Source organism: Chelmon rostratus, chromosome 22 (assembly GCF_017976325.1).
Source record: "Chelmon rostratus isolate fCheRos1 chromosome 22, fCheRos1.pri, whole genome shotgun sequence".
NCBI classification, from domain to species: Eukaryota; Metazoa; Chordata; class Actinopteri; order Chaetodontiformes; family Chaetodontidae; genus Chelmon; species Chelmon rostratus.
This window is the reverse complement of record NC_055679.1, coordinates 4934557-4961712: the sequence shown is the minus strand read 5'-3', so window position 1 is coordinate 4961712 and position 27156 is coordinate 4934557. Positions and strand designations below refer to the sequence as shown.

Sequence of the window (27156 nt, the reverse complement as noted above, 5' to 3'; positions counted from 1 at the left end):
TCTAAATCCATATGAATCTGTTTTTCACCAGCTCCGCTGCACTTTCAATCTTTTAACCTTCAGCCCTCACAGAAGAAAGATCAGGTTTTATTTTGCATAAATTCCTTCCTTCAGCATTTATTTTATGTATTTTTTATATACAGTATATATTTTGAAATTTACTGTGTGTAATTTTTCTGAATTTATGCTTAGTAAATCCATGCCTTCCCTCAGTTTAAACATATAAAATGTTAATATGCACCATGTCCTGTCCCCTGCTGATACCCTCTCATTGACCTGTAGAACAATCCCGACTAATCACTTTCTTACTACACTTGTTATTGACTCTTGACCAAATGGACGATCAGACAAGCTGCAGGGGTCCCGAAGTCTCCCAGCCTCGCACAGTGTCACTGCGCGCTTGTCTGTCCGGCCGCTTATTTCTAATCTGCCGCTGCTGCTGCTCGCCTCCCAAATTAACATCGAAGCTGCAGGGAGTCTCCCAGAGCTCGGATCTCCACTTAAATCCTTAGAGTACAGATTTACAAGTAGTTCAGTGTTTCAGCCTTGAGAGCCGAGCGGTAATCTGCACGTGTGGGAGCCGGAGAGCAGTCGAAACGGAAGCAGAAAATACTGATTATGGTTTAAATTAGAAGTTCTGTTTCCTCTGATTTCACATTTCTCTTCCCTTTCTTGTTTCTTCGCGTCTCCCCAGTCTTACCCTCCTCTCCTCGGCCGCTGTGATGGCCCAGTTCCCTCACGCAGATCAATAACTTCATATTATCTCATCTTTCAAACTTAACCTCAGTGATGGACTCACTTAACAGTGTGTCATGTGACAAACAAACTCAATCATCTGTGAGGGACATGACTCTTAACAACAAGCCAACAAAACCAAGTGCAAGAGGACACTTCAAGGACACTCCAGCAGTGGTTTCCTGTGGAGGATTACTCACCAGCTGCTCCAGGGATTTGAACCAGCCGCCTTCCAGTCCTGACCCCTGCCCTTCAAATCCCCTCCCTCTTGTCTGACCCCTTGCTTCGCATCTCCGGGGTCAGATGTGCTTTGCCGCAGCGGGACTCAGAATCAGAAGTCCCAAGACTCAGAGAAAAACACTTAAAAGTAGGAGAGACATGAATCCAATCAGTGAGGATCCTTCAATCTACAGAACCCCACTGTGCTGCAGTAAGCCTCTGAGGGCTGTTTACTGTCGGTATGATGATGTTGTGGACGTGGGAGCGCAGTTTTATGCAGTGAAGACGTACTGAGAGTAGTGAGTTGGCTTAGTTTGGGAGCAGACAGGTCCAGAGAAGAAAGAGGCGTGGGCCCAGCTGGACGAGAGCAAACGATTCTCACTAAAAATAACACAGCAGGCCTGGAACATGAAAAGAAAGAACATAAAACATCTTGATTTTGCAACTTTGTTAATACCTGAAAACTCTTTGAAAGCAAAAAATAACTTGAACAAGGTAATGTCATGCTAAAATGACTTAACTGCTAATTGATTTATGTGTGATTTAAGTGTTCATTGATAAGTGACTGGGACATTTTTCAGTCCAGGATCATGTAGGTAGCAACAGCTGGCTCCTAATCTCGCTGTCACAGAATTCATTTCGCCAGCTGGATGCAGCAGGAGGTCAGGGAGGCAGGCAGGTTACAGGTGACAGGGTTCAAAGACAGCCAGTCTGGCAGAGGAACAATGGATCTGGACTGGTGTTCGTAGTGAGTGGCTGATGAGGGAATGAGGTGCAGCGGAGGTGATGGGTGGAGTGGTGGGATCTGGAATGAGAGGACAGAAGCCGGAGGGCGTCTGGTGTTTGGGAGGAGAACGGTGATGAAATGCATGAGCGTGTTGAAGAGAGAGGCGAAGAATGAGCAAACGTAGGACGCTTGCTTGTTAGTTGTTTCAGACCCAAAGAACTGTGCAGACCAACCTCACCATGCGATGAACCTGTCAGAGGCAGAAAAGCTGGCAGACCAACACCTGCAACAAAAACTTCTGTGAACACAACAATGACACCTTTGAGTTAATATGGCAAACTTCTCAGCGAGCTTATTGGACTGGAGATTGAGCAACGTGAGCATTCAGTGATGAGACTGAACCAGAGCAGTAAAACTAAAACCACAACAATGAGCTGAAACATGTTGAAACACTCAGACGGGACCGGCAGAGCTGAGTGATGAGTCTGGGTGTGTTTGTGACCTCTTTCACATCACCTGCGCTCAGTTTAGTGCAGCTTTAAGCTTGAAGGCTTTCAAGGATTTCACATTCTCCAGATGTTTGTGGAGAGCTGGGAGGCCGCTTCTATTCAAATACTTTGACCGTCATGTGTATAACGACCTTTGTTGACAAAATTCAGATGAAATCAGATTTTACCTCTTTCTGTTCAAAAAATATGTCAAAGTGTAAAGTAACTAGTTTAAGCTTGATCCTTTTCTTGATGATCTTTATTCGTCAAACTGTTGCTACAGTACATCCTATTTGTGATGGGCTATTGATCCATCTGTAGAGCACAGTTAGATATTTGTTGGGTTTGCAGTAAGCAAGTGGTTTGTACTGAATACTGAATCCTTTAGTAAAGTAGAATCAGTCGCTGCAGAGAATCCTGTCCCAAACCGCGGCCCAATCAGAGATGCTTGTGGCTCCGTGCGGCCTCATTATCACCTGATTCCCCACATCAGTGTCTCCAGATCTCCCTCACTGGAGCTGCCGCCACAGATTTCTCGAACCCCGGTGAGACGTCCTTCGTTAACCTCTCGTTAGAGGAAAGCCCCTCCGTCCTGTGTGACCCTGCGCTTCCATACTTAGCGCTGATTATTGGCTTTATGCACCGCTGTGCTCCACACACGCAGCAAACAAACACAAGCACACACACGTACAGAGACAAACTGCGCACAGAAGAGGGACGCACTGACGAGATATGACATGTGAGAATATGCATTGGTGCACAAATACACAATGTGTGCATGTGTGTTTGAACATAGCAGAGAGAGACAGAAATGCAAACACACTGAGAGTGGACAGTGCATGTGTGTGTGTGTGTGTGTGAACACGTTTTTGTATTATATAACAGTATTTAATGTGCTCTAAGATGTCGCATTAAGGGATTAGGTTGATAGCGACAGAGCTGCAGATTGACACCCTGTGAATGTGTGTGTGTGTGTGTGTGTGTGTGTTTATATGAATAGAGACAGACAGAAATTTAGTCAGACAGTTAATACTCATCAACTTAATTACCCCATACATGCATGCAGCTTTATTATTCATCAAAACAGAATGACGCTGTGTTCCTGTCTGGCCAATAAGCTCAGAGGTGAGCGCTGTCCGTCTTTTTCATGCACTGATGCTTTCCATGTTTCAGAACCTTCCATCAGAATCACTTGAGCTTTTTCTGGACTGCAGTGTATAAAATTAGCTCTTAACTGCTCCCATGCCCATCAGACCTCACCTTTTTTCTAAAAGGAGAAGCAGGTATTTTCCTTTGCACGGTCTCCAATCAGCTATCAATAAGAGCTGTGCATGCTCACCAAAAAACTTGATTTAAAGCAAATCAGAGCTGGACTCTGCAAGGTTTTTATAGTAAAATACACCATCCTATCAGAAAAATGTGCTTGAATGGAGAAGGTGGTTTCTCTTAATGCACAGGAAGTGTGAATTTGACCACTACTGCTGTCATCAGCCAGTCTTCAGTGAAAAGCTCTGATAAACCAGCTGTGCACTACCTGCCCAGCATGGCACATTTAGCGACTAACTGATAGAGACCAAAAACTGAGCTAAATGCTTTTTACTTTATCTTGTTACTGCGTCTCAGTCAGTTGTTGGATTCAACATCTTGACTTCTTTCAACAACCTTCCTCTTCGTCATCACATATGCAATACCACACACATGCTGACTATTTTCTTGGAGAGACATTGTTGTTGGATAAACAATAAAAAAACCCTCAGTCTCACATTGACGGAGAGGGACGCGTGCGAATTCAAGTTTCATCCGTCTCATCCATATCTGCCCGGCTGCTTCCTTAATCCTCGTAATCCTTCTCACAAGTGCTATCCACTCAAACTGTGCTGCCGGCGGTGCACAGTCCTGCCAGCGAACACTGTTGTCCTAAAAGTGTGAACATGTGATGGACATCTGTCAGCCCCTCCTTCACTCCGTCGACCGTCCGAGCTTCACTTCTCTCCTGTGCCCTCTTTCGGTTGCCATGACGCAGCTCATCACATTTACATGATGGCTCAAACAATGTCAAATGCAGAGTGGATGCTGATAGTCTGCTCGGTAACAGTCTCATTTGTTTGCACTAGTTATACATATCGTACGTTTCATAATTAATGTGGCGATGATTTATTCATGTGAAAAAATGCTGCAAGTAGCATATTAAGAACACTATATATTATTGATTCATTTTAACACAAGGCCCTATAGTAAATACTGGTAATTGCCCTCTGATCAAACTGTGCTTCGGTACTTACGATAATACAAATAATTAATAACAGCACAAATATTCTGGAGAGTATTAAACAAATATTCTGGAGAGTATTAATAAAAGTTGTGAGATTGCATTGTGATTCATTTTTGCTGTCATTTCCTCAATATTACATTACACCATATTCTGGCTGAGCCGTAGGCTGGGTTTTAGATTTGGGACATATACAGTGAAAGTAAGCTTGTTATGTTGCGTCACATCATCATCATCATTGTAAACACAGCAAAGAGCAGCCTCGCGAGCTTCTACATAATGCATGTGTGCTGCCGAAGCAGTGAACGCCACGGTGATGCATACATGAAAACAATTTCAAACAGGAAAAACATGAAATATCACTCAAAGCAGAGCAGGAGCTGAATGCGCTCACCCATGTTTTATAGGACGTCTTGCACAATTAAATCATGCCTTTGACCAATCAGATTTTCTTGAGAGATGAAATGAGATGAAAGGGGTTCAGTGTTACAAAGTTCTTAATGATTCTCATTTTAGCATTTTAGAACAAAAAAGACACAGTGGCTACTAATCCTGTGAATTTAACTTAACTCTTAGGTGTTGAATGTTCATTGTTCGTCCTGTTAAACATTATATTTTCACTCATTTGAACACGGGATCATAAACAAAAATGATCCAATCACATGTAATTTGCTAACTGAACCTTTCGTACAAGAACAAAACCTGCGCTGGCTGCTCACGCTTGTGGGTCAGTAGAGTAGCTGGCAGTGCGGTATTGTAGTAGGAGGTGTGTGTTTGGATGTCACTTGCCAAAAACTTTGTTTACATTTCCAAATAATGTGGCTGAGGGCCAATTTATTCATTCCTCCCCCGTCTTCCTCCTCCTGGTCTAACAGCTTGGGTGAGGGAGGTGTGGGTGAAGGCCAACAGTCGTCTACAGCTCTCTATCCAACACGCTCTCACTCCCAACTCGTCACATGTTAACGCCTGGTCAGGACCCACTGGCCTCACTTTAAGTTAGCAACATACGATCAAGTTAGCAGTAATAAATATACACCGTCCGTTTACACTTTCAAAATAAAACTTGCTGAGCGCGATGTTAAACGAGTGGTTAACATTATAAAACAGTTGCACTGAGGTTGAAGCACCACAGCTACTTGAATATGGTTTGGCTTAAAATGAGTACATTAGTTACGTATGTTACTTACGTAGATTAAGTTAACTCACATTATTTCAGTTACAAAACCAACTTTAAGTTCACTTTTGGTTTCACACAGTACACAAACGCTGAGTGAAAGTCCTGTGCTCCATCCGTCCAACCAATGGAACCAAGGGAGAGTTGGTTGGTCCGCCCACTTTTGAGTGATCCAATCAAATGATTTGATTGAAATCCTTCTTGTAGCTAAACTCTGACCAGGCTTTCCATTTCACGATGAAATACGTCACACATTTCTGAAATTTAAAGATCAAAACTTTCAAAACTTTAAAGATGCATTAGTTGTTTTTTGTTGTTGTTGTTGTTGTTGTTTCTTCTCTTTATCCACATGTTCCGCTTGCTTCTACCCAGATATCACATAACAACAGTACCTCTTCATAGTGGGTGGACTTGGTGTTAAGCTGAGATTTCCTGTGCAAAGAGTGCTTAGTCATCACTGGGTTGTGTTTTGCTCCAACGTTTCAAGTTCACACGTCCTGAGCGTCGAGACCTTTCCCCGCCACAATTAAAACCTGACACCTGAAACCACCTTCTCTGTTCGAGCACCATTTCCTGATTTACGCTGATAGGGCGGGTATTTTTTTTGCCATAAAAACCTTGCCGAGTGCAGCTATAATTTGATGGCTTAAAATAAAATCTTGGATCCGTCCTTTCAGGCCGTTCCTGTGTCCACTTTGGCAAAGCCGTGGTTGTAAATAATGTAGTTTGCAGCAGCGGAGCCCACCGCGTCCCCATTTCCTGGCCGAACGGTTGATAGAAGGCAGTTTTCTCAGGCTAAAAGCGCCGGATCTCACTTCATCTGTCTTTCTCTTCCAATCTCTCGCTGTCTTCTCCTCCCTCTGATTGTTTTCCTACCGCACTTATGTCATCGCTCACTCTGCCTGCTCCTCTCTCACTCTTTAAACGCCCTCCACCTCCATGGCTTTTCTTTTATCTCTCTATCTTTCTCCTATTTTTGGTCCCAGATGCGTCAATTATTCATGTCTTTGCGTGGACTTTCTGACTAGAGAGCTATCAACGAGCGCCAGCAGGGTCGTCATATTACACCTGAGTGTCCACCTGTGACATATGCAGTCCCACATGAGGATGCATGCACGTGCACACACACACACACACACACACATGCAACTATAACACAAACAGGCCCAGGTAGGCAGGTACTGAAGTCACATATTTCACCACATGGTGTCATGTTGAATTTACTGAGCACCAGAAAACCACTTTAACCATTTTTTTTTTAATTTACTGAGCTCTTCTGCTTCTCCACCATAACTGTATTTTTTTGTACAAGCCATGGTGTCAATCACACGACCTTGGCACCACAAGGCCTTGGTGCTCTCTACATCAGCTCATAGTCAGATACTGTAAAGAGTCTGCACAAACTTGCATGATAATGGTGACATAATACACACAAAAAAATTGTGTGACCTGAGAGATTTGTGTATGAAAACAAAGTTCTTGATATCAGAGATATTGGGCATAGTTTGACATAACAATAAGGTTATCCTTGTAGTGTGAGATGAGCTTGTGCTACAAGCATTTGCAGGTTAGCTAACTTTGCAAGGATGCAAAAATGATGTGATGTTAGATCTTATACAGGATGTGCCCTTAAACGCTGGTGTGTCCAATGCTGAGATGGTACATCATGTGTGAGTGTGGGTTTGTGTGTTAGAAGTATGAAACAACGGAGAGTTGATGTATTTGTGTATGTTCTGACCCTGATATTATAAAGTTATCCTTACTGAGCTCTAAACGTCAAGCCTAACACCCCATACAGTTTCCCTTCCCTCAGGAAACACAGTCGTCTTTGAGCTGAACGTATGCCTTTAACTAGTTTTGTGGCCAGGAAGTGTCATGAAGCTCCACTGGCCAAACATGAAATTTCACTAGTCCAGATCCAACCTTGATTCATTTGCCAGCTAGTTGCGAGCAACTGTTACATTCGCTCACCCACATCCCGCCATGCAAACCACACCTGGCTACGGGAGCTGTGTGGAACAGCCCGGTGGCTGGACCGGATCGAGGCTGGATCACGTTACCGCCACAGACAAACCGCTCCAGAGTTCCTTTGGGACTCGAGGTTTCATTTACAGCTTTCACACCGGCCCAAGCAAGCCGCACTAACCAGGCACTGATGCTAAGATTCATTTTCAGGTGTAAAAGCTCCCTCTGATCAGTCTGTCTGCTGCTCAGTGTACCACACTGCCTCTGCTACAGCACATTGAGCTTTTGATGGAGGAGCTTCTGCCATGTGTGTTATGTTATAAGACTCTCCAGCCACACATTGATGGCGATGTTATTCTTTGTGTTCTGTTACTCTTGTTAACTGGAGGTCAAACGCCAACCCCCAGCTTGTGGCCCATGCCAAAAGCAAACATTGATCATTGTAAATGGCTTTCCAGTAAACGCCTAAGAGAAACCTTCAGCAGTCGATACGCTGGAAAACTGCAGAGTGAGAGGGAAACACTGCGAGAGGGGCAGAGCTGCAACCAGGAATATCAGGACTTAAGGCTGCATGAGTTACAGCTCAGCACAGCTCAGCGAATGAGTTACTGTTATGCAAGAGCTCAGTCAGCCCAGCTGGAGATCAGAGAGAGAGAGAGAGAGCACGAGCTGAGGGACAGAGAGGAGAGGGCTGGAGAGGAAACAGCAGCAAGTGAGCCGAGAGCAAGCAGATTACAGCTGGATCCACACACACACACGATCACACACACTCCCTCACCTCCCCTCTCTCCCTGTCGCACCTCCCTGCAGCTCGGCAGCATCATGAGCGGCAGCGCAGAGGGGGTCTTCCTCTCTCCACCCAGGGAGTGAGGAGACAAGAAGAGGAGGAAAAATAAGAAGACTGAGGAAGAAGTAAGAGGAGAGGAGAGAAGTGGGGAGGAGGAAGAGATAGAAAAGAAGGAAAGGGAAGCACCAAACTTTACTCCAAGGGATCTTTTCACCTCGTGCTGGTCCAATCAGAGAACCTAACCATGAGGCTGTGAATCTTCTTTCCACTCGCAGAGCTCTTCTTCATCGCTGCCTGACCCCCATGTCTCCGGAGGCGGGACACGCTCGCGGCGCAGGCGCCCGCCCGTGGACGCTGCTGTTCCCCCTGCTCTGCGCCCTGGTCCTGGCCGGAGGATCCACGCCGAGCCCCGAGGACCCGCAGAGCGCCGCTGCCACGCCGCTGCCGGAGAGCTGGACCGGCACGACGATCCAGCTGCAGCCGGACCTGCAGACTGAAGCCCAGACACAGGAAGCTCTGACTCTGACAGACGCGCCGACTCAGAGCACCACCGGCAACTACACAGGTGAGTCCGTCCGGCAGTCGCCTTTGATTCCCATCAGCGTGAGCTCTCATGATGATTTCTACTTGTGTGCAGCCCTCTGGCGTGCAAGAGTTGAATCCACGTTGAAAGAAATCTGTCATGCAGCTCAATTAAAGAGCTTGGACCAAATTCTTCATTTGGGTCACCTCATGTCACATTGAAAAAAGTGTTTGATAAATGTATCAAATGGTTTCAGCTTCTTCTGTGGTTGTAGCCTGAATCTCTGGATTTTGGACTGTTGTTCTTCGTCATGGTCACAGACTACGCTTTGATTGCCAGTGTCAAAACTCCACAGTCATATAGATATAGATACGGCTGACCCTGTAACATCCCAGAATCAGATTCTGGTGTAAAACCAGCAGTTGCTATAGAATCACAGCACTTGTTCTTCGACTTCTCAAACTGGCAGAAATGGGGATATGTGGAATTTATATGAGTAACTATAAGTAGTCTAAAAAGCTGTGTTGAAGCTTGTTTCTCCATTAATGTGTGTTTCTCATTGCCTTAACCTGAACCTGACCTTAGTCTCACCCCCAAGAGTCCTCTGTGACACTCCTAACTGAGCCTCACCATAATCCTAACCACAGGAAGCAGTGTGTGCAGGTATATACAGTACATACTGTACCGTCCATACTTAAACAAACAAATAGGCTTCTGTGTGTGACCAGTACCACATTTTACCCCAAAACAAGTCTCTAAAAGCATCTGAAGCGCCTTGAGTTTCAGTGTTTGTCACTTGTTGATCCCCTCAAAACTTACTGACAGAGAAAGCGACAGTTTCAAGTGTTCCAGTAAACATGGGCTGTAATGTGTGTGTGTGTGTTTGCCTGTTAGTCACTTGGCGTGTTTGCGTCCGCTCTGTTTTGCTTTTGATTAATAGTAAATCCTTGTGTGTGTGTGTACAGTTGTAAGCAAGCTTGCAGTATGGTATGCATGCGTGTGAGAGTGTGTGTGTTCTGGCTCTTTTGAGGGTCTCAGTAATGTATTATTATGCATTGTGTCCATATGTCGAGCGTTTATAGGAGCAGAAGCCTGAGTGTTTCTGCATGTGTGCGTTCAGGTCTGACTCAGAAGTGTGAGTGCATACAAAGCAAATGGACACTTTCAGCCTGTGTGTGTGTGTGTGTGAGGCGGCAGGTGATGCAGTTAAAGACAGTTCGTTATGTCCAGGCCGGAGCAGCTCAGCCTGAAGAGAAAGCTGCAGCGCAGCTCGCATGACTTCACCTCCACTGGAGCATGAGCTGCCTTTCTCTTCTCCTCCACTCCCTCTGTCCATCCCCTCTCTCTCTCTCTCTCTCTCTCTCTCTCTCTCTCTCTCGCTTCCTCTTCTCCTCTCTCTTGTTTATTTTCTCCAGCCTCTGCTTCATTTGTGTCTCTCTTTTTGTTTTTTCTCCCTCTGTCACTTTGTTCCCCTCTCCCCGTTCTTCTATTTTTTATTCCCTCTGAGGGTCTTTCTTCTTTTATTTCCTTCCACTATCTCTCTCTCTCCTTTTCTCTTTCTTTTCTCACCATTTATTCTTATGTCTCTCGCCCGCCCCTTCTTCTCACTCACGTGTATGCATAAATAGCCTGCAGCCGATGACAAAATGCAAACCTCACGTGCCTAATACACTCATAATACACACATACACACACACACATGCATTGGAAACGGACGCACTTGGCCCAAACTACACCAATCTTCTTAAAGGTTTAGAGAATAAACAGCACAGTTGCTCGTTTCATAACGGCGGCTCTGCGTCTGACAGAGCAGGAATAAGCACTTTATACTTTAATAACACACGCACACACACACGCACACAAACGCACACACAGGTGATCAGCTGGCCCGTCACATCGCACCACATGCATGAATTACGCCACACCAGAGCTTTTATGCGAGAGAGCTTCCAACAATTGTAAATCCTGGAGGTGTGATTAATATCAATGTTCCCAAAACAAGAGCGTGTGTGTGTGTGTGTGTGTGTGTGTGTGTGACAGTATAAACCACTTATTCCCTGTAGCATTAACAGATAAAAGCTCCTCATTTTATTTACTGTTTCGCACCACGGCCTGTTTGACTCTTTGCTGCAGGTCTGGATCACAGCAGCAAAACTGTTTGGACGTTTAAGCCCCTTCACTTTCAGCTTTGAGAGCATGAAACCAGCCTCGGTTGTCTTTTATTGGACAAAAAATAAATCCAGCTAAATATAGAAGGCTTTTGTACCTGGAGAGCTGAAAGAAGACAAAGCGACAGAGGGTTTTTATAGCAGTGGTTCCAAATGTCAGACGAACCCAAACGCGCCTTCATCTCACGACCCGCCATGATCCAAATGTGCCAGTTTGAAATTATTTGAATTACACTTCATAAATAACTTAGCACTGTTAAGTATGTAAAAGTAGATATTGTTGCTATATTTTGTTCATACTCCATTGACCTGTCAGTGTTTAGGTTTGCGTGCATGCTAGCCAGCTAATGCAAAAGCTAGACGTTTGAACCGCTTCACTTTGTTAGTTATTTCGACCATTTAGCCGTTTTAGCTATCTGTCTCAGCCTCACTTCTTTTAGCTATTTCAACCACTAATCTGTTAGCTAGCAACTTCATTTCTTTATATACTTATTACCTTTAGCTATCGACTTCACTTGTACATCCATTTCTGTTCAGCCATTTTTCGGCCATTAATGCATTAGCTAACAATTTCAACTTTTTATCCCTTACTTTAATCCCTCTATTTCACCTGTTCATACATTTCTTTTTGCTATTTTCAACCATTTGTCTGTTTTCACTGTCTAAACTATTTATCAACTACTTACTAGGAGCTTTAGCAACTCCTTACAAACATTTATCGATTCATTTTAAGCTAACTACTTACTGTTTATCCATTAATTTGCTCGCTAGCATTTTGAACTGTGTATCTATCACTTTGCCTTCCAATTCAACCTATAGATCCATTACTTTTAACTACCTGTTTAGTTAATTTCCACGTACTGTATGTAAAAACATGCAGTGTCAGGGTATTAGAGCTCACTCAGTATGTGTATATATATATATATATATATATATATATATATATATATATTCATAATTATAATTATAATTTTTTTCTCAATTAGTGAAGCTACTCTACAACACTTCCATGTATACCCACTGGTAATTACAGAAGTACCTCATGAGGTACAAGTACTGTGTTGTAGCGATACTTTGCAGCGTGTATGTTGGGTTCATGTTAATGTGGAGTGCAAATAGCACAGACTGTGTAAAACCTTATAAAAACTACATCTACTGAATCTGTTTTTTTTTTTTTATGAATTCACTGAAATTTCCAAAGCTCGTATATCTCAGAGAGGTCAGAGGTCACCTGGAAGTGATATATTCTGAGAAACACAATCTGAAAGTCTTCTCTTTCCCTACATCTGCTTACTGGGTCTGCTTTTAAAATCAATAAAACTGGTGAAGCAGATGTGTGAAGGTTTAGCGCGCAGAGCCTACCAGAGCTTTCAGGCTCCATCAATACAAGCCCTGACTCACTGTACAGCTCATCCAGGAATCCTCTCTGCTGGCTGTTCCTGGAAATGAATTGATCAGAGTCCTGCCATTGATTAACTCACCAGATATAGTGACCCATTTTGATGTTGATCATAGAGTCCATCTTGCTCTGCCATTAATTACAATATTTAACAGCTTTCATGCTGTATTCACAACAATATGTATCACTTCACACAGAACTTGAATTAAACAGCATGTTCAGGTGCATGCAGAAAAAGCTAAATACACAGTAGAGTACACACACAACTGCAATAAATGTATTTATAAGGACATTTTTTGCAATTTCAAAATGTCCTTCTCAAAACATACAATTTTAAAGCTCATAGTTTGAAATTGGAGTAAGAGTCTACAGCCACGCTCAGTGAGACTGTACAAAAGCACCAGCATCAGCATGCTAACATGGTCACAATGTTAACCTGCTCATGTGGGGCTCATGGAATGTTTACCATCTTAATTAGCTGTAGTAGCATGGTAGCATTTACCAATTAGCACATAACAAAAATTATGGCTTAGGCAGATGGGACTGTCATTCGTTGTGCACGAATCTGGTCAAACCAAAATATTCAGTGAAATCATATTTTGACCTCATGATGGCGCTAGACAAAATGTCAGAGGACCACCAGAGTTCATACAATTCATTCTGAAGGAAACATGAATTCAGCCTGGTCCAAAGTGGTGGACCGACCGACAGGCCAACCGTGACATCCCTAGAGCCACCTCACCTGGCTAAAAACTAGGTTATTCAAAATCACCATATAGATATAGAAACAAAAATTCTAACAACGCAATGCAACAAGCCCACGAGCGATTTCTCCTAGGGTCCAATTTTAGGAAAATGTATGAAAGCAGGAACAAGAAGTAAATGAGGCCGGTGAGAGAGGCAACAAAGTTACTCTTGTTGTGTATTGAACACCACAGACTAATGAACAAAGCAAGATCAGAATGCACAATGGAGAAAAATCAGTGAGCATCGCTGCTGGTAAAAAATGTGTAGGTGTGCAGCTGCAGTATTTTCCCGACCACCTGGTCCCAGAAGGAGTTGGTGATAAGAGCGTGTAGCTGGTCTCCAGGTTGACCCCCCTTTACGAGGATCTGGCAGCCTGCTGATGAGCAGCGCTTATTTCAGCCTTAGAAAAGTAGCAGTAAGCCTTAACATTAACACGGTAACACAACCTATTAACCTCAACAGGGTGTGTGAGAGTTAATGTTAGTGTTAATCCCTCATTGAGGCCTATATCAGTTACTTAGCAGGTAGTCTGCCTCTTAATCTGGCCAAGCAGGAGTTTACAGTGAATCCTTACTGTCTGTGCTATTATTTTCCCTGCAATAATGTTCTGTCTTTAACTTTTCTGTCCAAAAATGCTCACTATACACACTTTCTGCATCGTTCTCTGGTGTCTGAAGGTATGAGCTCACCTCTACTCTTTTCTTACATTCCTACCAAAAGGAAGCACAGGAGAATTAAACAAGTCTATTGGTGAGTAATTAAAGAGTCAGAGACCACAACCAAGTTCTTGTAGCTTCAAGTGGATACATTTTCTGAAAGAATCCAGCTTCTGGAACAAAAATAAATACCGATGTTCAGTTTTAGAGGCAGCATCGACCTCACGATGACAACAAGCTGCTTATTCCTCCCTCTGAGTGTCTTTAAGTACGATCGTCAGCTAAAAGCCCAAAACGTAAATGTGAAATGTTACAATGCCTTTAATCTGATTAACTGACAGGCAAAGCCAATTACCTTTGTCTATTCCAGGCTATTTCCAGTGCGAGAAATCCAGTTAATGACACGCTAACACCCAGGAATACAGATGCACACACTTACTGGAAGCAGGGAGAGTCAAGTGTATTTTGAAGCCAATTACTTCTGTCTATTTGGGGTTTTTGTTTTTTCTGGGATTGCACAGCGAACCATGCTAGAAATCTGCCTTCACTCGTGTATCTTATTACCACTGCAAAACAATTTGATCCTGTTCTCATATACAGCAGAACCAAATTACTATATTATAACACAGAACTTTCAGTTATGATGATTTTTATTCTCAAAGGTTTGGGAAAGCAGCACAAGTGACACACTCATGAGCCATACGAGGCACTTCTCCGGGGGCGCGTACTGTACATGTACAGTAAAGGGCACACACAAACATGCGCATACACACATGCAGTGCCAGGGGTATTTCTGTCATCAACACACACCATCGTCACTCCTGAGCCCTGCAGGCCTCAGACAAAGAACTCTTTCTGCCTTCTGCCTGTCAATCCAATATGGCTGCTGGCAGTGACTCAACTTCATTATTACCTTCCCACGGCTTAAGACTAGCACCGCTTACTGAACAAAGTCCCTGTCTGAAGTGAGCCTTCCCTCTCTGGCCTGGTGGTAGAAGCTGAATGGCAACTGCTAAATGGCTGGAGGAATGAAAGTGGAGTCGGCAGCAAAGACAAACACCTCCGGAAATCTCATCTAAGCTGTTCCCGGCGCAGTGTGTCTCATCGAACCAGAAGCTGAGCCTCATCAATCAAAGCAGTAATTTGACAATCTGGCCGATATGCCTCTCAGTCTAATAGCCGGAGCCAGCAGCTGGTTAGCTTAGCTTAGCACAAAGACTAGAAATGGGGAAACAGCTAGCCTGCCTCTGCCAGAAGCTAAAAAAATTTGCGGAGGAGCACCTCCGTTCGACAAAATGTGCAAAAAGTGTAAAAATAGATAATTTTAATTGTAACAAATAACAATTCTCCATTGTATGAGGAGGTTATACACCAGATAAACTGTCAAAACTCCAGGAAGTCACTAATCCCAGCCAAGAAATAGTGCGGCACAGCACATAACACCCCTCGTTTTTTGGTTTCTGGTTTTGCATTAAACAATTAGTGAGCTTAGTAGGCAGATTTTACCTTTAGACCAAGCTAGGCTAACTGTTTCGCCCATTTTCAGTGTTTGTGCTAAGCTAAGCTAACCGGCTGCTGGCTCTAGCTACATTTCCACTGTCTATATGTGACAGCATGGCGTGAGCTGCTGGTTCCGGTTACACATTCAGCTTACAGATGAGCGAGTGGTATCGATCTTCTCATCTGACTCTCGGCAAGAAAGCGAATAACTTCATAAAATGATCACAAGAAGGAGTTCTCGACTTTGAAACTACTTCTGCTGATAGAAGTAATAATGAAAACTCATGCTAGGGCTCATTCCAATAAGCAAAATTAGGTTTTTGAATACAAACGTCCCAAAAAAAAAAAAAAAAGAAATCCCAATCAGATGCTTTTGCTCTGCAATTTCCAATTTCCTCTCATAATAACGGGGTTCTGGAAATGACAATACTTCTCTGTATGAGTCTCATTTCACATCCCACATATCAGAGTGAGTTTTAGTTGCTTTTCCCATTTGAAACAAAATGACATCCACTGTGTTCGAACCGAAATGAAAGTGGAATTTAAGATCTTGTGTCTCTTTGACATGTAATTTTGATGAAGGCTTTCAGTGCAAGTGTGCTGGTTTTTCTGTGTCAAGAATTAATTTTTTTTTTGTTGTCATTGCATCCATGGAACATCCGACCTCAGCCAGGTTCGTTCTCTACATCTATCAGAAGGTTTCAAGATCAGCGTCAGTGCCCTCTGGCATGTCAGTGAGGTTAACCAGTCAATCAGTGATGTCTGCAGCTCTAAATTAGCCCTATTGTTCCTGCTCTGTTTAACTGGACAGATTATCCTCAATCAGATGCAGACAAAGCTGCCAAAGGAGAGCTCGCTAACCTTTCTGCTTCAACCTCTGGGTTCTGCAGGTTGTCAGCATAAAGACCTGACCAAAAAAATGAACCCTCAAAATGTGACTATACAAATGTCACTTCATTTCAATCTGCTAAGCATTTGGGACCTCCCCGGATACAAGTATAAATGCATGGCTGAGGCAAATATGCCTGTCTTTATGTGTGCAGACACACACACTGTGCAGAGCAGCAAGAGCCGGGGGGGATTAGGTAATCTGTTGTGATACCACACATCAGTGAGGTGCCACAGAAATAGATACACCGATGGAGAGGACAGAGAGGCATGATGTCTGTTTGAGGGCAGATGACATAAAGCTGCAGCAGCTGGAGCGAAGGGACCAAAAAAAAACACTCAGGAAGAAGAATCAGACAGGAACACGAGGGCGAACGAGATGAAGCGAGTCAGCCATCAGCCAAGAACGCCATCTCTCATTAACTTCAACTCAGACTTTTAGCGTCTGGTAAAGTCTGACTCAGATGGAGTTTATTTTTAACCATTGTTTATCCAGGGAATCTGACCAAGCACGGAGGGGGGAGAGTCTTTCCTGCAGTCTGTTTCGCTGACGTCTAACTTCCAGTTGCAGGGTTTGTCTTTTTCTAATTTCGTGCTCCATTTCTGAGTTTACTGTTTCCTTCTTTATTGAAAGAGAGCAGGCAGTCTGCTGCTTTCATAGAAAAAGTCCCCAAGATAAAAAAAGTTAAGAGTAAAAGTTTTGTTTCTCTCATATTAATTTAAAGTAATTAGACTTTGCGAACATACAGAAAAACCTTGACGTAACATGTAAGTGGTTTGTTGTAGTGGTGAACCCACAGAGAATTACCAGCCGACTCTGCAGTTCCCCTTAGATCTTCGGAGTGTTTTAACGTCTTTCAAGTCAAGTTGGTGTGATGACCCACAGCTCTACTGTGTTGGTTCAGTCATATCACTCTCATGAACCTACAGCGGGCAGTTGTTTTAAACCTACTGCACCTGTACCTGCCCTGCACCAAACAGCAGACAGGCAAAGTAACCAATAGTTAGTGATCAGGAGCATTTACCAGCTAAAGAATGAGATATTTCTCTCACACTTGGTAGAGACCCAAACAGAGCTAAAAGGAGAGTGATACACAGTAAGACTGAGGTTTGTCAGCTGGACAGAAACTCAAAGAGATGATCATTCATTTAGCTTATTATACTGACCCTAGGTGGCCAAAAAATGAGTTGTCACAGCTTTAAAATACTGAGTGGTAGAAGGTGAGATTTGTTCATCCTTACCAGCGTTCAGCTATAAAAATTAAAAAAAAGACTACAGAACATTCAAGTGTGATCTATGTCAAGGTTGGCTTAGTTGTGATGGGTAGCCTACTACATGTTTCTATCTTTTTCCACACAGTGGTCATGGACTTGGACTGGTAGGGAGAGTCCAACACAAAGATGCAATTAAGTTGCATTAGAAGGGTAGGAGCCAGTGGGATCCGGTGGAGCTTGATGAAAATAGGGCTACAAGTCTGGATGGCGGTATCTCAAACCTGCTGTGCACAGATTTGGACCATTTTTTCGCTAATCTGCCCTCTGACTTGATGACTGACTTTAAATATATCAGAGACTTAAGCAAGCTCAAGCTTAAGCTTCAACAAGACGAAGTAAAGGTTGCCATATCAATGTAAACTTGTCAGCTTAGCCTCTAACAGTGTACCTAATCTTCTCCAGTTTAATAAAATACAGCATATCCCTAATCCATTGTTCAAGTGTTGGAGGATTACAATCTTTCCATCTAATCAAGATTTGTCGTCCAGCCACCAGCGTGGCAAAAGACAAAGGATTTAAATGTTATTTAAAGTGAGATTTTGTGTCCCCACACCGGCTAAAGGAAGGGATGCTGAGTGGAGCATTATTTAAAGGAATATTTGCCTGCAAAGCACTTCTTAGAATTGTTTGATTAGGGTGAGGCGTTATTGAAGTAATGATCACTTTACAGGGTGAGGTCTCAATTTACGTAGCAGTAAAGTAAATAGAGTGACTGAAGGTCCTTGCAAATTTGCTAAAACGAATATGTGTGTTTGGGCATGGAATGCTTGCATTCAGTCATGGATGTGTCTTCATACGTGCGTGCATGTCATGGGTGCATCTAGTGAGTGTGTATTTGTTCTGTTCACTCGTTCCGTGCATGTGAACGTGTGTGTGTGTGAATGTTTAATGCAGAGAGCCTAATCTTTATTTAATCACAAACTATTCCGAGTGCTTCCCTGACAGAGACAAGTGGGGAGGGCTTTAGAGAAGAAAGCAGCAGAGTGGATGCTTGGTTGGCGGTGTCGGGTTGCCAGGTTTGGGGGGTCCAGAAGTGTATTAGCTCCTCGCCGGCGGCTGAACACTTTGACTGGCGAGAAGCTTTCCAAATGGGGCCGAACCAACATGACAGAGCAAATAGAGCACAGAGTCAAGACACACACACACACACAGAACTAATGTCCTCTCTGTGTGTGAAACACACACTACCGCACACATGGACACACACAAACACACTTTCCTTGCATCCAAACTGAAGTGAGGATGCTGGGCCGTACCGGGGGTGTTCTGTTTGTTCACTCCACCCTGGTGTCATTGTTCCTCCCCTCTGATCACGACAGCGCGTCGACTCGTGGGGAGGCGGGTGTTACTTCGTTTGTTGGGATGGGGACGAGTTTCCTGCTGTGGCGTGGCAACAGCAAGCAAAAAAAACACCTCAGCCAGAATCTTTAAACACAGACTGTCACGTTATATGTTCAATATTTAATCTGCCTTTATTGAGTTAAAGGCTTTTTCTTTTGGCAGGCGAGTGTGTGTGTGTGTGTGTGTGTGTGTGAGGAAGCCTTAGGAGGTGCTTTCAGATTTAAGTCCTGTGACTTTGTTTCCAGAACACCTACTGTACATATACAGTAATATGAACATCAAATCATTTATATGGATGGAAGTGATGAAACCACAGTGAGGTTATCCCCCGACTCTGCATATCCCTTCAGCTCTGCTCGTCATTCTAGCATCTTTCAGCTCATTGTTTTGGTTGTACAGCAGCATGTAGCTGTTTTCAGTGCAAAAGTTCAAATAAACCCATATTACACTACAGCAAACAGCAGGCGAAGCTCTCAACTCAGTGGTGACAGAATCAGATGCTATTATGAGGAGTTGGCGGAGACCAAAACAGAAGTAAAGGGAGACTGAATATTGAACTTTGGCTGACCAAAGTTACTCCAGATAAAATGTGTGAGTCAGCTACAACATACATATCTGTTCTGTAAATCCTGCATGCTCCTTTGAGGAAAAATCACAAACTCACAGGGAGAAATGTTATATTTTAGACTCGGTCAAACTGCCAGCAGCATGCCACACAGCACAAGAGCGATGCAAACATGACCACACGTCGTTGGTGGCCTTCGCATCTTGAACGATTACATTTAAGATTTCCTCTGCTGTAGATATGACAAGCAATGCTATAAAACCCAATGCAGTCCCTGTGAAAATGACATTGAAAGTTTATTAACCTTGCCATCAACTGATCAACATCCCCATGTGGTCAGTAAATAGATAACGGTGTTGTTCTGTGCCACGTGCTAGTCTTTGTGATGGATCATTGTACGACAGCTCGCGCTACTGTAATGAGGTCTGATAAACTCACCAGATGAATCTCAGATGATAATTAAAACCACCTCATTTTAATTAAACAATATCGTATTGCGTTCATTGAAATGCAAATTCCAGTCCTTAGTTACTTTTACAGAGAGATTTGTATCTTTCAAATACAAATGACATTTCATTTTCAAACAGCAGCAGTTTTCTCACGCTGAAAACACAGACAGGAGAACAGCATTGTCAAATAAGATAAATTCACCCGTCTCATGCACAGTTTACATGCTGTGCTTTATTTGGAATAGCACTGGATTTGACTTAGCATTAGCCTGTAAAAGCAGGCTAATGCATCATTTAAATAAATAATGTCAGTCCCTCTCGTTGCTTTTTGCTGTACGTGCACGCTGGGCCACTGCACAGACCAGGACCTGTCAGTTTGATCAAACAGTTTCACACATCTCACTATTCTTTTCCCCAGTTCATTTCACAGATTATATTCCAACAAATAAAAGAACGTTCAGACCTGTGTTTCTCGTGGTTTCAGGCTTGGATTTGGGTTTGCCAGTAGCTTTGCCAGCCAGGCTAATTAAGCTCCAAAATCCTAATTTGTGGAGAGCGGGGAAGCCTAACATGTGAAAAAAAAAAATTATCATACGTGTTTCAAGAGAAGTAGAATTTTATGCAGTTATTGGACACTTCTGAGCTTTTGACTGAGGTGGTGGCCACCAAACACACACACACATACACACACACACACACACACAGCGATAGCGTCAGTAAAAGGTCTCTTAGGGGAAACAGGATGGCTTTTAGTTCCCCCTTTAAAAAGTCAGCTTGTCCTTGTTTCACTGTACTGTACCCATTACGCACGTGTTTGGTGTGTGTGCCCTGATGTGCGTGCGTGTGTGTTTATGTGTGTGCATGTGTGTGTGTGTGTGCGAGAGGGAGGGGATGCTGTCATCTTCACACAGGATCACGGGATCCTCTCCCTCTCTGTGTCTACCGCTGCAGAAATCCTCCCATCTGTCGCTCCTAATCAGCAGAGAGCAGCTTGCATGTTCACAGGGTCTTATAGTGGGATGACATCTCTCTCTCTCTCTCCACACACACACACACACACACACACACACACACACACACACACACACAGATACTAATACTGACACAGCAAAGCAAACTGCAGCATCACGTGCCCTTCTGGCTGCTACTCATTAAAACATCATGTTAGCAAACCTGACACCATGCAGTCATTTTCTTTCTCTGTCCATTTCTGTTAAGAAGAAAAGCTCTTTTAAAGCTGCACTAATCATGATTTATTTTTTTTTTTTTCAAAAAATGACTGTGTAGTGTATAAAGTGTTTCTCTTAGTGACAAACCTACAGAGAATTATCATCCAACTCTTTGGTCCTTAGCATGTTGTAGTGTCTTTAAACTCAATGTTTTGGTTTTGTGACCCACAACTTCACTAATGATTGAGTCCTTACCACTCTCATCAAGCCCTTCTCTGGTCACAGCCAACAGCTGCTTTCAGGATAAAACACGTCTCAGGTGAATGTCACCTGCTTGGCAACAAACAGAGCATAGACACAGTTAGCAACTCGCGAGCGAATGTAGCTCAAGAGCTGGAAATTTCCCTGAGGAGTTGGTGAAGACCAAAGCAGAGTTAAAAGGACGAGGGATACTGGGCTGACATTCACAGCATGGCCAGAGGTCCGTTTCACAAAGCAGGTTTACTGAAAACTCCGAGTATGTTAACCCTGAAATGAGGGAAACTCTGAGTTTTCCGTTTCACATAGGAAGGTAAGTCAAACCAGAGAAAGAGGGGTAACTCAAGCCTGTTTCACAGACAGAGGTAAGTTAAACTCCGAGTCAGTTACCGCAGTAACTGACTCTATGAACCTAACCTGGTCGGGACCAGGTTTTACTCAAGGAACCTCGAGTTTCTCTGTGTCTCCGCCCTCTTTCAACCGCACACCGCATTCATTTCCTCATTCATTCATTCAGTCGGCAGACAAGTTTTTCTTCCATCTGCCTTCTTTCTGTTGGCTGAGTAAAAGTCTGTGTTAGTTTAAATATAGGCTTAATTATTTAACATAACATGATATAGATGAGAACACTTTTTTCATTTTTAAATTTTATTTCATTCGTTAACAAAAAACAAAACATTATATGAACACAATATAACCAATTTTACAATGAAAGGGAGCCACTTAATATTTACTTTACAATGTAAAACATGATCAAAATGAGGTAGCTACCTCCATGAGATCATGCCGAGGTCTTACCTGTTTGAACCATGTTTTTATATTTCATTTTAAGCTGCTGCCAAGTGCGCTTCTCCCCCGCGGGATTGCACCTAAATGAAATAAATTAATAGGCAACCATTCAAGCAGTTTTGCCCTGTAATATTATTGTGATTTCAAAGGACTACATTTATACTCACGCATTGACCCGAGCAGCAATGTTCTCCCACGCCGTCTCCCTCTGCTTCGCAGCTGCAGCGGTGTTGGACTTCTGTCTAAAAACGTGTTCATATTCGCTGTATGAGCGCATTAAAATGTCTAATTTCCAGTGGCGTGAAGTACGCAGCCTTCCGCTTCCCCGTTGCCATGGTGAATCCTTAAATCGGGGTTCCATTGATGCTGTCTTTTTAAAGTTGCGGTGCACGCGCTTAACTCGAGGTGAACCTACTCTGAGTTAATCAAACTAACTCAAATCTGCTGTTGTGGAATCGAAAACTCAGAGTTTCCTATCTCAGAGTAGATCAACTCAGAGTTCAGGGTTACACTCAGAGTTTGTTGAACCTGCTTTGTGAAACGGACCCCAGAAACACGACTCAGAATAAATGCTAATGTTGCTCCATGTCTGTTAGAGCATCAACTGTTTGCTAACATTTTCATCATATTAACTTTCGACAAAGGTGATAATGCTGTATGTCAGTGTTGCATTTGCAGTTTGTTATGCTGCTTCCAAGTGGCCAAAAAAATAATGCACCTACAAAGAGGTAAACAAGTGATTTTCATGCACAGTAGCATGTTGCTATGGCCTCATTTGATCTGGTGAATGTTTGCTTCCGCTAGTGATTCAAGTGAAGATGCATCTTACCAAATCGCTCATTTCTTTAATAAAGAACAGCAAACATTGCATTTCCTCCTATAATGAAGCCAGATGGGGTTTGTGTAGTTTTTATCAGGCAGCTATCCGTCGTCATCACAACTAAGTGCTGAGCCATCAGCATTGATCGATAACCCTGTGGGCCCAATGCAGATATCATTAGGTCATCATGTAATATGTTGCTGGAGGAAATCACACTTATATTCTATTTGAATAAGATCCTTTGAGGGACGTTTTGAGCAACTGGCGATGCTGTAGGTTTGCATGAGATTTCCTCAGAGCCTCAAAAATCCCTGCAGCACAGTCTTACAATAGCGGCTGTATCACGAGACCTCAGAGGTATTTGCGTATTGTAGCATGAGGAAGATAAAAATAGTGCTCTCTGTCTCTCGCTCCCTGTCTATCTACCCAGTGTAACTGCTGATCTCACGCTCTCAGCATACATCACAGACATTCTGGACTAAGCTGTGTCTGTGTTTGACAAGAAAAGGGAGGGAGAAAGAGAAAGGAGAGGAAAGTGAGGGATAGAGAAGTAGAAAGAGGCAGATGGAAATTTTCAACACGGATAAAAATTTCCAATAGCTACAATGAAATCTGATGGATATAAATGTTATCAGTGCTTTAGATTCAACATGAGGCCTGTTTCTAGAGGTGCCATAATCCACCAATCTTCAACCATCATATAGAGTCCAGGCCAAAACTGAAAGAAAGCAAGAAGAAAGGGTTTTAGAGAAAAGAAAGGGATTTTTGCTTTTTCAAGTGATAAAATTCAAATAACTCCACTAACATTGTGCTCACTTACTCACAGATTACAAGCAAGCACCCAGAGATCCGGGGAAATGTTGAAAATACACACTACTGGAACTGTTTTCAGTTTTTTAAAGAAACAGTTCACCGTTGTGAGATATTCACTGATTTTGCTCTCTTGCTGAGAGTTAGGTGAGAAGATCGATACCACACTCATGTCTGTATGCTAAATTAGAGCCGGCAACCTGTTAGCTTAGCTTAGCACAAAGGCTAGTCATCATCATTTTGCATTATCACTGACAAGTGCACTTTGGATTTTGAGAGACATAGCATTAGTGACTCATAACAAAGTTAGTTAGAGCTTTAGAGTCTCTGTGCTAAGCTAAGCTAACCTTACCTGTTGCTCCAGCTTTCTACCAGATAAGAGAGTGGTATCAATCTTATCACCTGAGTCTAAGCTCTCATGAATCAAAACTGCTGTTCTTCCATATTTATGTGTCTCTTAACCTCAATCACATTGTTTCATTCACCTCCCCTCTCCTCAGGCCTGTCCTGTGTCCCTGTCCTGCCGCCACGCCGCGGTTCCTTCTACGTGGAGAGTGGCACAGGCGTGTCTGTCGGCAGCGTGTTGGCCTTCTGGTGCAGAGAGGGATACCAGCTGGTCGGCAGCGACAAAATCTACTGCAATGTCAGGAACGGCAAACCACAGTGGAGCAACTACCTGCCCGTCTGCGAAGGTAAGAGGGTTTGAGCAGGTTCATTTGGAAAATCAAGCAGATTTTCAGCTTGGCTTTGCAATTACTCATGTTCCAAATGAACGATCCTCTTAAGTGAGCTTTTTAGTTCACAGCAGCTACAATTTTCTCCTGCATTCAGTATGAGCCACTCCATTCCAACACTTGGTCTAGTTCTATTTTCTCACATCTTGCTATGCATGAAACGTGGTTGCGGCTTGCATGTAAAACATTGCTGGTGCACAGCACCGTATCATGCTCAGGGAACATGTCTAACTTTTCCACTCAAGACATAAAAATATCGTGTGAAATCAACCTCTTACAGACTGAGAAAACTGTATGAGAGTTTGTTAAAAGTAGGCAAATGGTTGCTTTTTAGGATGTTGAGATTTCCTTTCCTGGAACATTTATTGTTTATCCATTCGCTGACTTGTTAAAAAAATGTATTTACTGCTTGGTCAGAACCTGCACCATGTACTGCCAAACAGATCCAAGGCAATAAGAGAGCAATGAGAGAGAATAAAGAAGAGACATGATGATGAAATCTAGTCTAGTTCCTTCATGGTAATAATCTTGAAGATCACCATTTTGCTCTTTGGCAGCACCTGTGGTGATAAGCAGTAATTGCAGGTGTTTTCTGGAACTCCAATCAGTGTCGTCTGTATGTTTCATTGTCTGTAGTCACTGATCTTTCTTGGATCAGCCACAGTAACCATTTACTCGTGATGCCAGCTGACTGAGAAAAAACAGTACAAAAAACGTGTCACCACAATACTGCAAATGCAAGGGCTTTCATCAGTGGGCCATAGACTCAATCACCACTGTGTTGCCTCATTCAGTGGCAGATAGTGACTTAACAGACTTTACTTAAGTGAAAGTCTTTAAGAGTATTACTTTAATCAGTCTCCAGGATCAGAGTATTAAACATTCAAAGTTCTCAGTCGGTAGTTTATTAAATTTTGCAGGCCACTACTGAACACTTGACCATCATTTTCTGCTAAAAAATAAATTTTTTGAATGACATTCTCCCCCACAGCCATCCCCAGACCTGAGGACCGTGGTCTGAGAGTGGCCGTGTTGGCTTCAGTGGTGAGTGGCATCGTCATCCTCGCCATGTCCCTGTCCTTCCTCATCTGCTGCCTCCAGGAACGATCCAGTCGGGACCGAGCCAAGAAGGAGGGACGGAGCAGGTAGGGCTGGAGGGAGGGGTCCCTCAGTATGCTGTAACCCCCATGTCATCTAACTTCCCCTCTGGTTTTTGAGGACTGCTGAGCTGAAACAGTTCTCCCCTCCCCAGGCGCAGAGAGAAGCGCTCAGCCCGTCGCGGCGAGTGTTGGCTCGAGCGGGAAGAGGGTGAGTGGGAGGCTTTCCCTCCCCCCAAGATCTTCCATCTATCCCAGAGGATGAACCCCCGCCTGGCTCCCGACAGCCCCCTCTACCTGACCGGAGGACTCAGTGGATATGAGAACAGAGGATACCAGAGGTAAACTGTTATCCTCAACACGTAGACTTTCATTGCTGAAAATCTCAACAATACGACACCTGTTTGCTTCACCGCCAACAGCAAATGCTCAAATCCGTCCGTCCGTTCGAGCTCACAAAACAACATGAGAGGAAGTTTTGGTGTCTAGATATTATCAAGGCAAATAGAGCACATCTGTGGTACATCATGCAAGAACATATGGGATAGGCAGTCCAACACATCTCCAATTCCCAAAGGAAACCCCTGAAGTATATTATATCACAACATGTGACCATAAAACATCCAATCAGGATGCCAATAGGATAAATAATTCTGTGTTTCCTGTTTCTCTTTCAGAAGTCAGGAGAGTTTGCTGAAGGCCTCCATGCCCGGACTCTACCGCTCCGAGTCCCAGCTTTACCCGCACGTCGTCCTGCAGAGGGTCCCGACCCCAACTGCGCCCTCTGCCCCTTCAGCTCCATCCGCCCCCCTCTACCTCCACCTCCCCTCCACCTCCTCCGCCGCCTCCTCACCCGCCCACACAACCGCCCACAGCCAACCTCACATCATGGCGCAGTATCCTACCCCGACGTACCCACCCAACCCCAACACAGCTGTGCCCGCCTACCCCCTCCCGACACCGGCGCCTATCTACCCCAACCCCAACCCAACGCCACAGCGGCCATGGCAGTAGCTACGTCTTCCACTTTCCATGTCCTGAAGCAGAGCTGAAAAGAGGGTGTAGAAACGGAGATGCAGCCAGTGTAGAAGCGCCCCCTGTTACTGCATGCCTGCTGAACTTCTCCTGCATCTTGGACTCAACAAGAACTGAACACTGGAACTCTCCTTCATCCTTACTGAACTGCTGCTGCTGCTGCCGTACCCTCCACGAGAGGAGTTCTTTGGAGAAAGTCATGCGTTCTTTTAGCCGTCAGAAATTACAAGAAACACCAGTAGCCGGTCAAACAAGGGAACAAAGGATGTTTGACTTAAAAGTGTGACGTTTATGAAAGAATAACCTGCAATGAAGGTTCGTAAAGGAGTGTGGCCGCCACAGTTTAGGCAGCTCAAATCTTTTTAAAATTCTTTTTAAATAGTTTATTGTCAGGAAAAGGATAGTTATCAGCCTTCCTGAGGTACACATAATGTAATCTAGACAGATATATACAGTAAATATGTATATATATATATATTTGCTTTAAAACTAAACACTTAACATGAACTTCTGAAATCTCACACATGATGTAATGAAAGGTTTTGGGTCACTTTACAGCTCTTGTTAAT

General features: G+C 43.6%; 1 protein-coding gene across 1 annotated transcript; it reads left to right on the top strand.

Moving 5' to 3' along the window:
* The first annotated feature begins 7595 nt into the window (after positions 1-7595).
* zgc:162331 (uncharacterized protein LOC793007 homolog) lies at positions 7596-26566 on the top strand. Its single transcript, XM_041964424.1, has 7 exons — positions 7596-7667; positions 8388-8443; positions 8640-8929; positions 24222-24413; positions 25447-25600; positions 25708-25893; positions 26230-26566. The coding sequence occupies exons 1-7, from the start codon at positions 7596-7598 to the stop codon at positions 26564-26566; spliced, it is 1287 nt and encodes a 428-aa protein (XP_041820358.1).
* The last annotated feature ends 590 nt before the right edge of the window (positions 26567-27156 follow it).

Bases quoted from the DNA above. Each gene is read 5' to 3' on its own strand.
- zgc:162331 (XM_041964424.1), top strand. From the start codon at position 7,596: ATGCAAACCACACCTGGCTACGGGAGCTGTGTGGAACAGCCCGGTGGC. The intron at 7,668-8,387 runs GTTACCGCCACA...ACCTCCCTGCAG, and splicing joins CCGGATCGAGGCTGGATCAC to CTCGGCAGCATCATGAGCGG. The intron at 8,930-24,221 runs GTGAGTCCGTCC...CCCTCTCCTCAG, and splicing joins CACCACCGGCAACTACACAG to GCCTGTCCTGTGTCCCTGTC.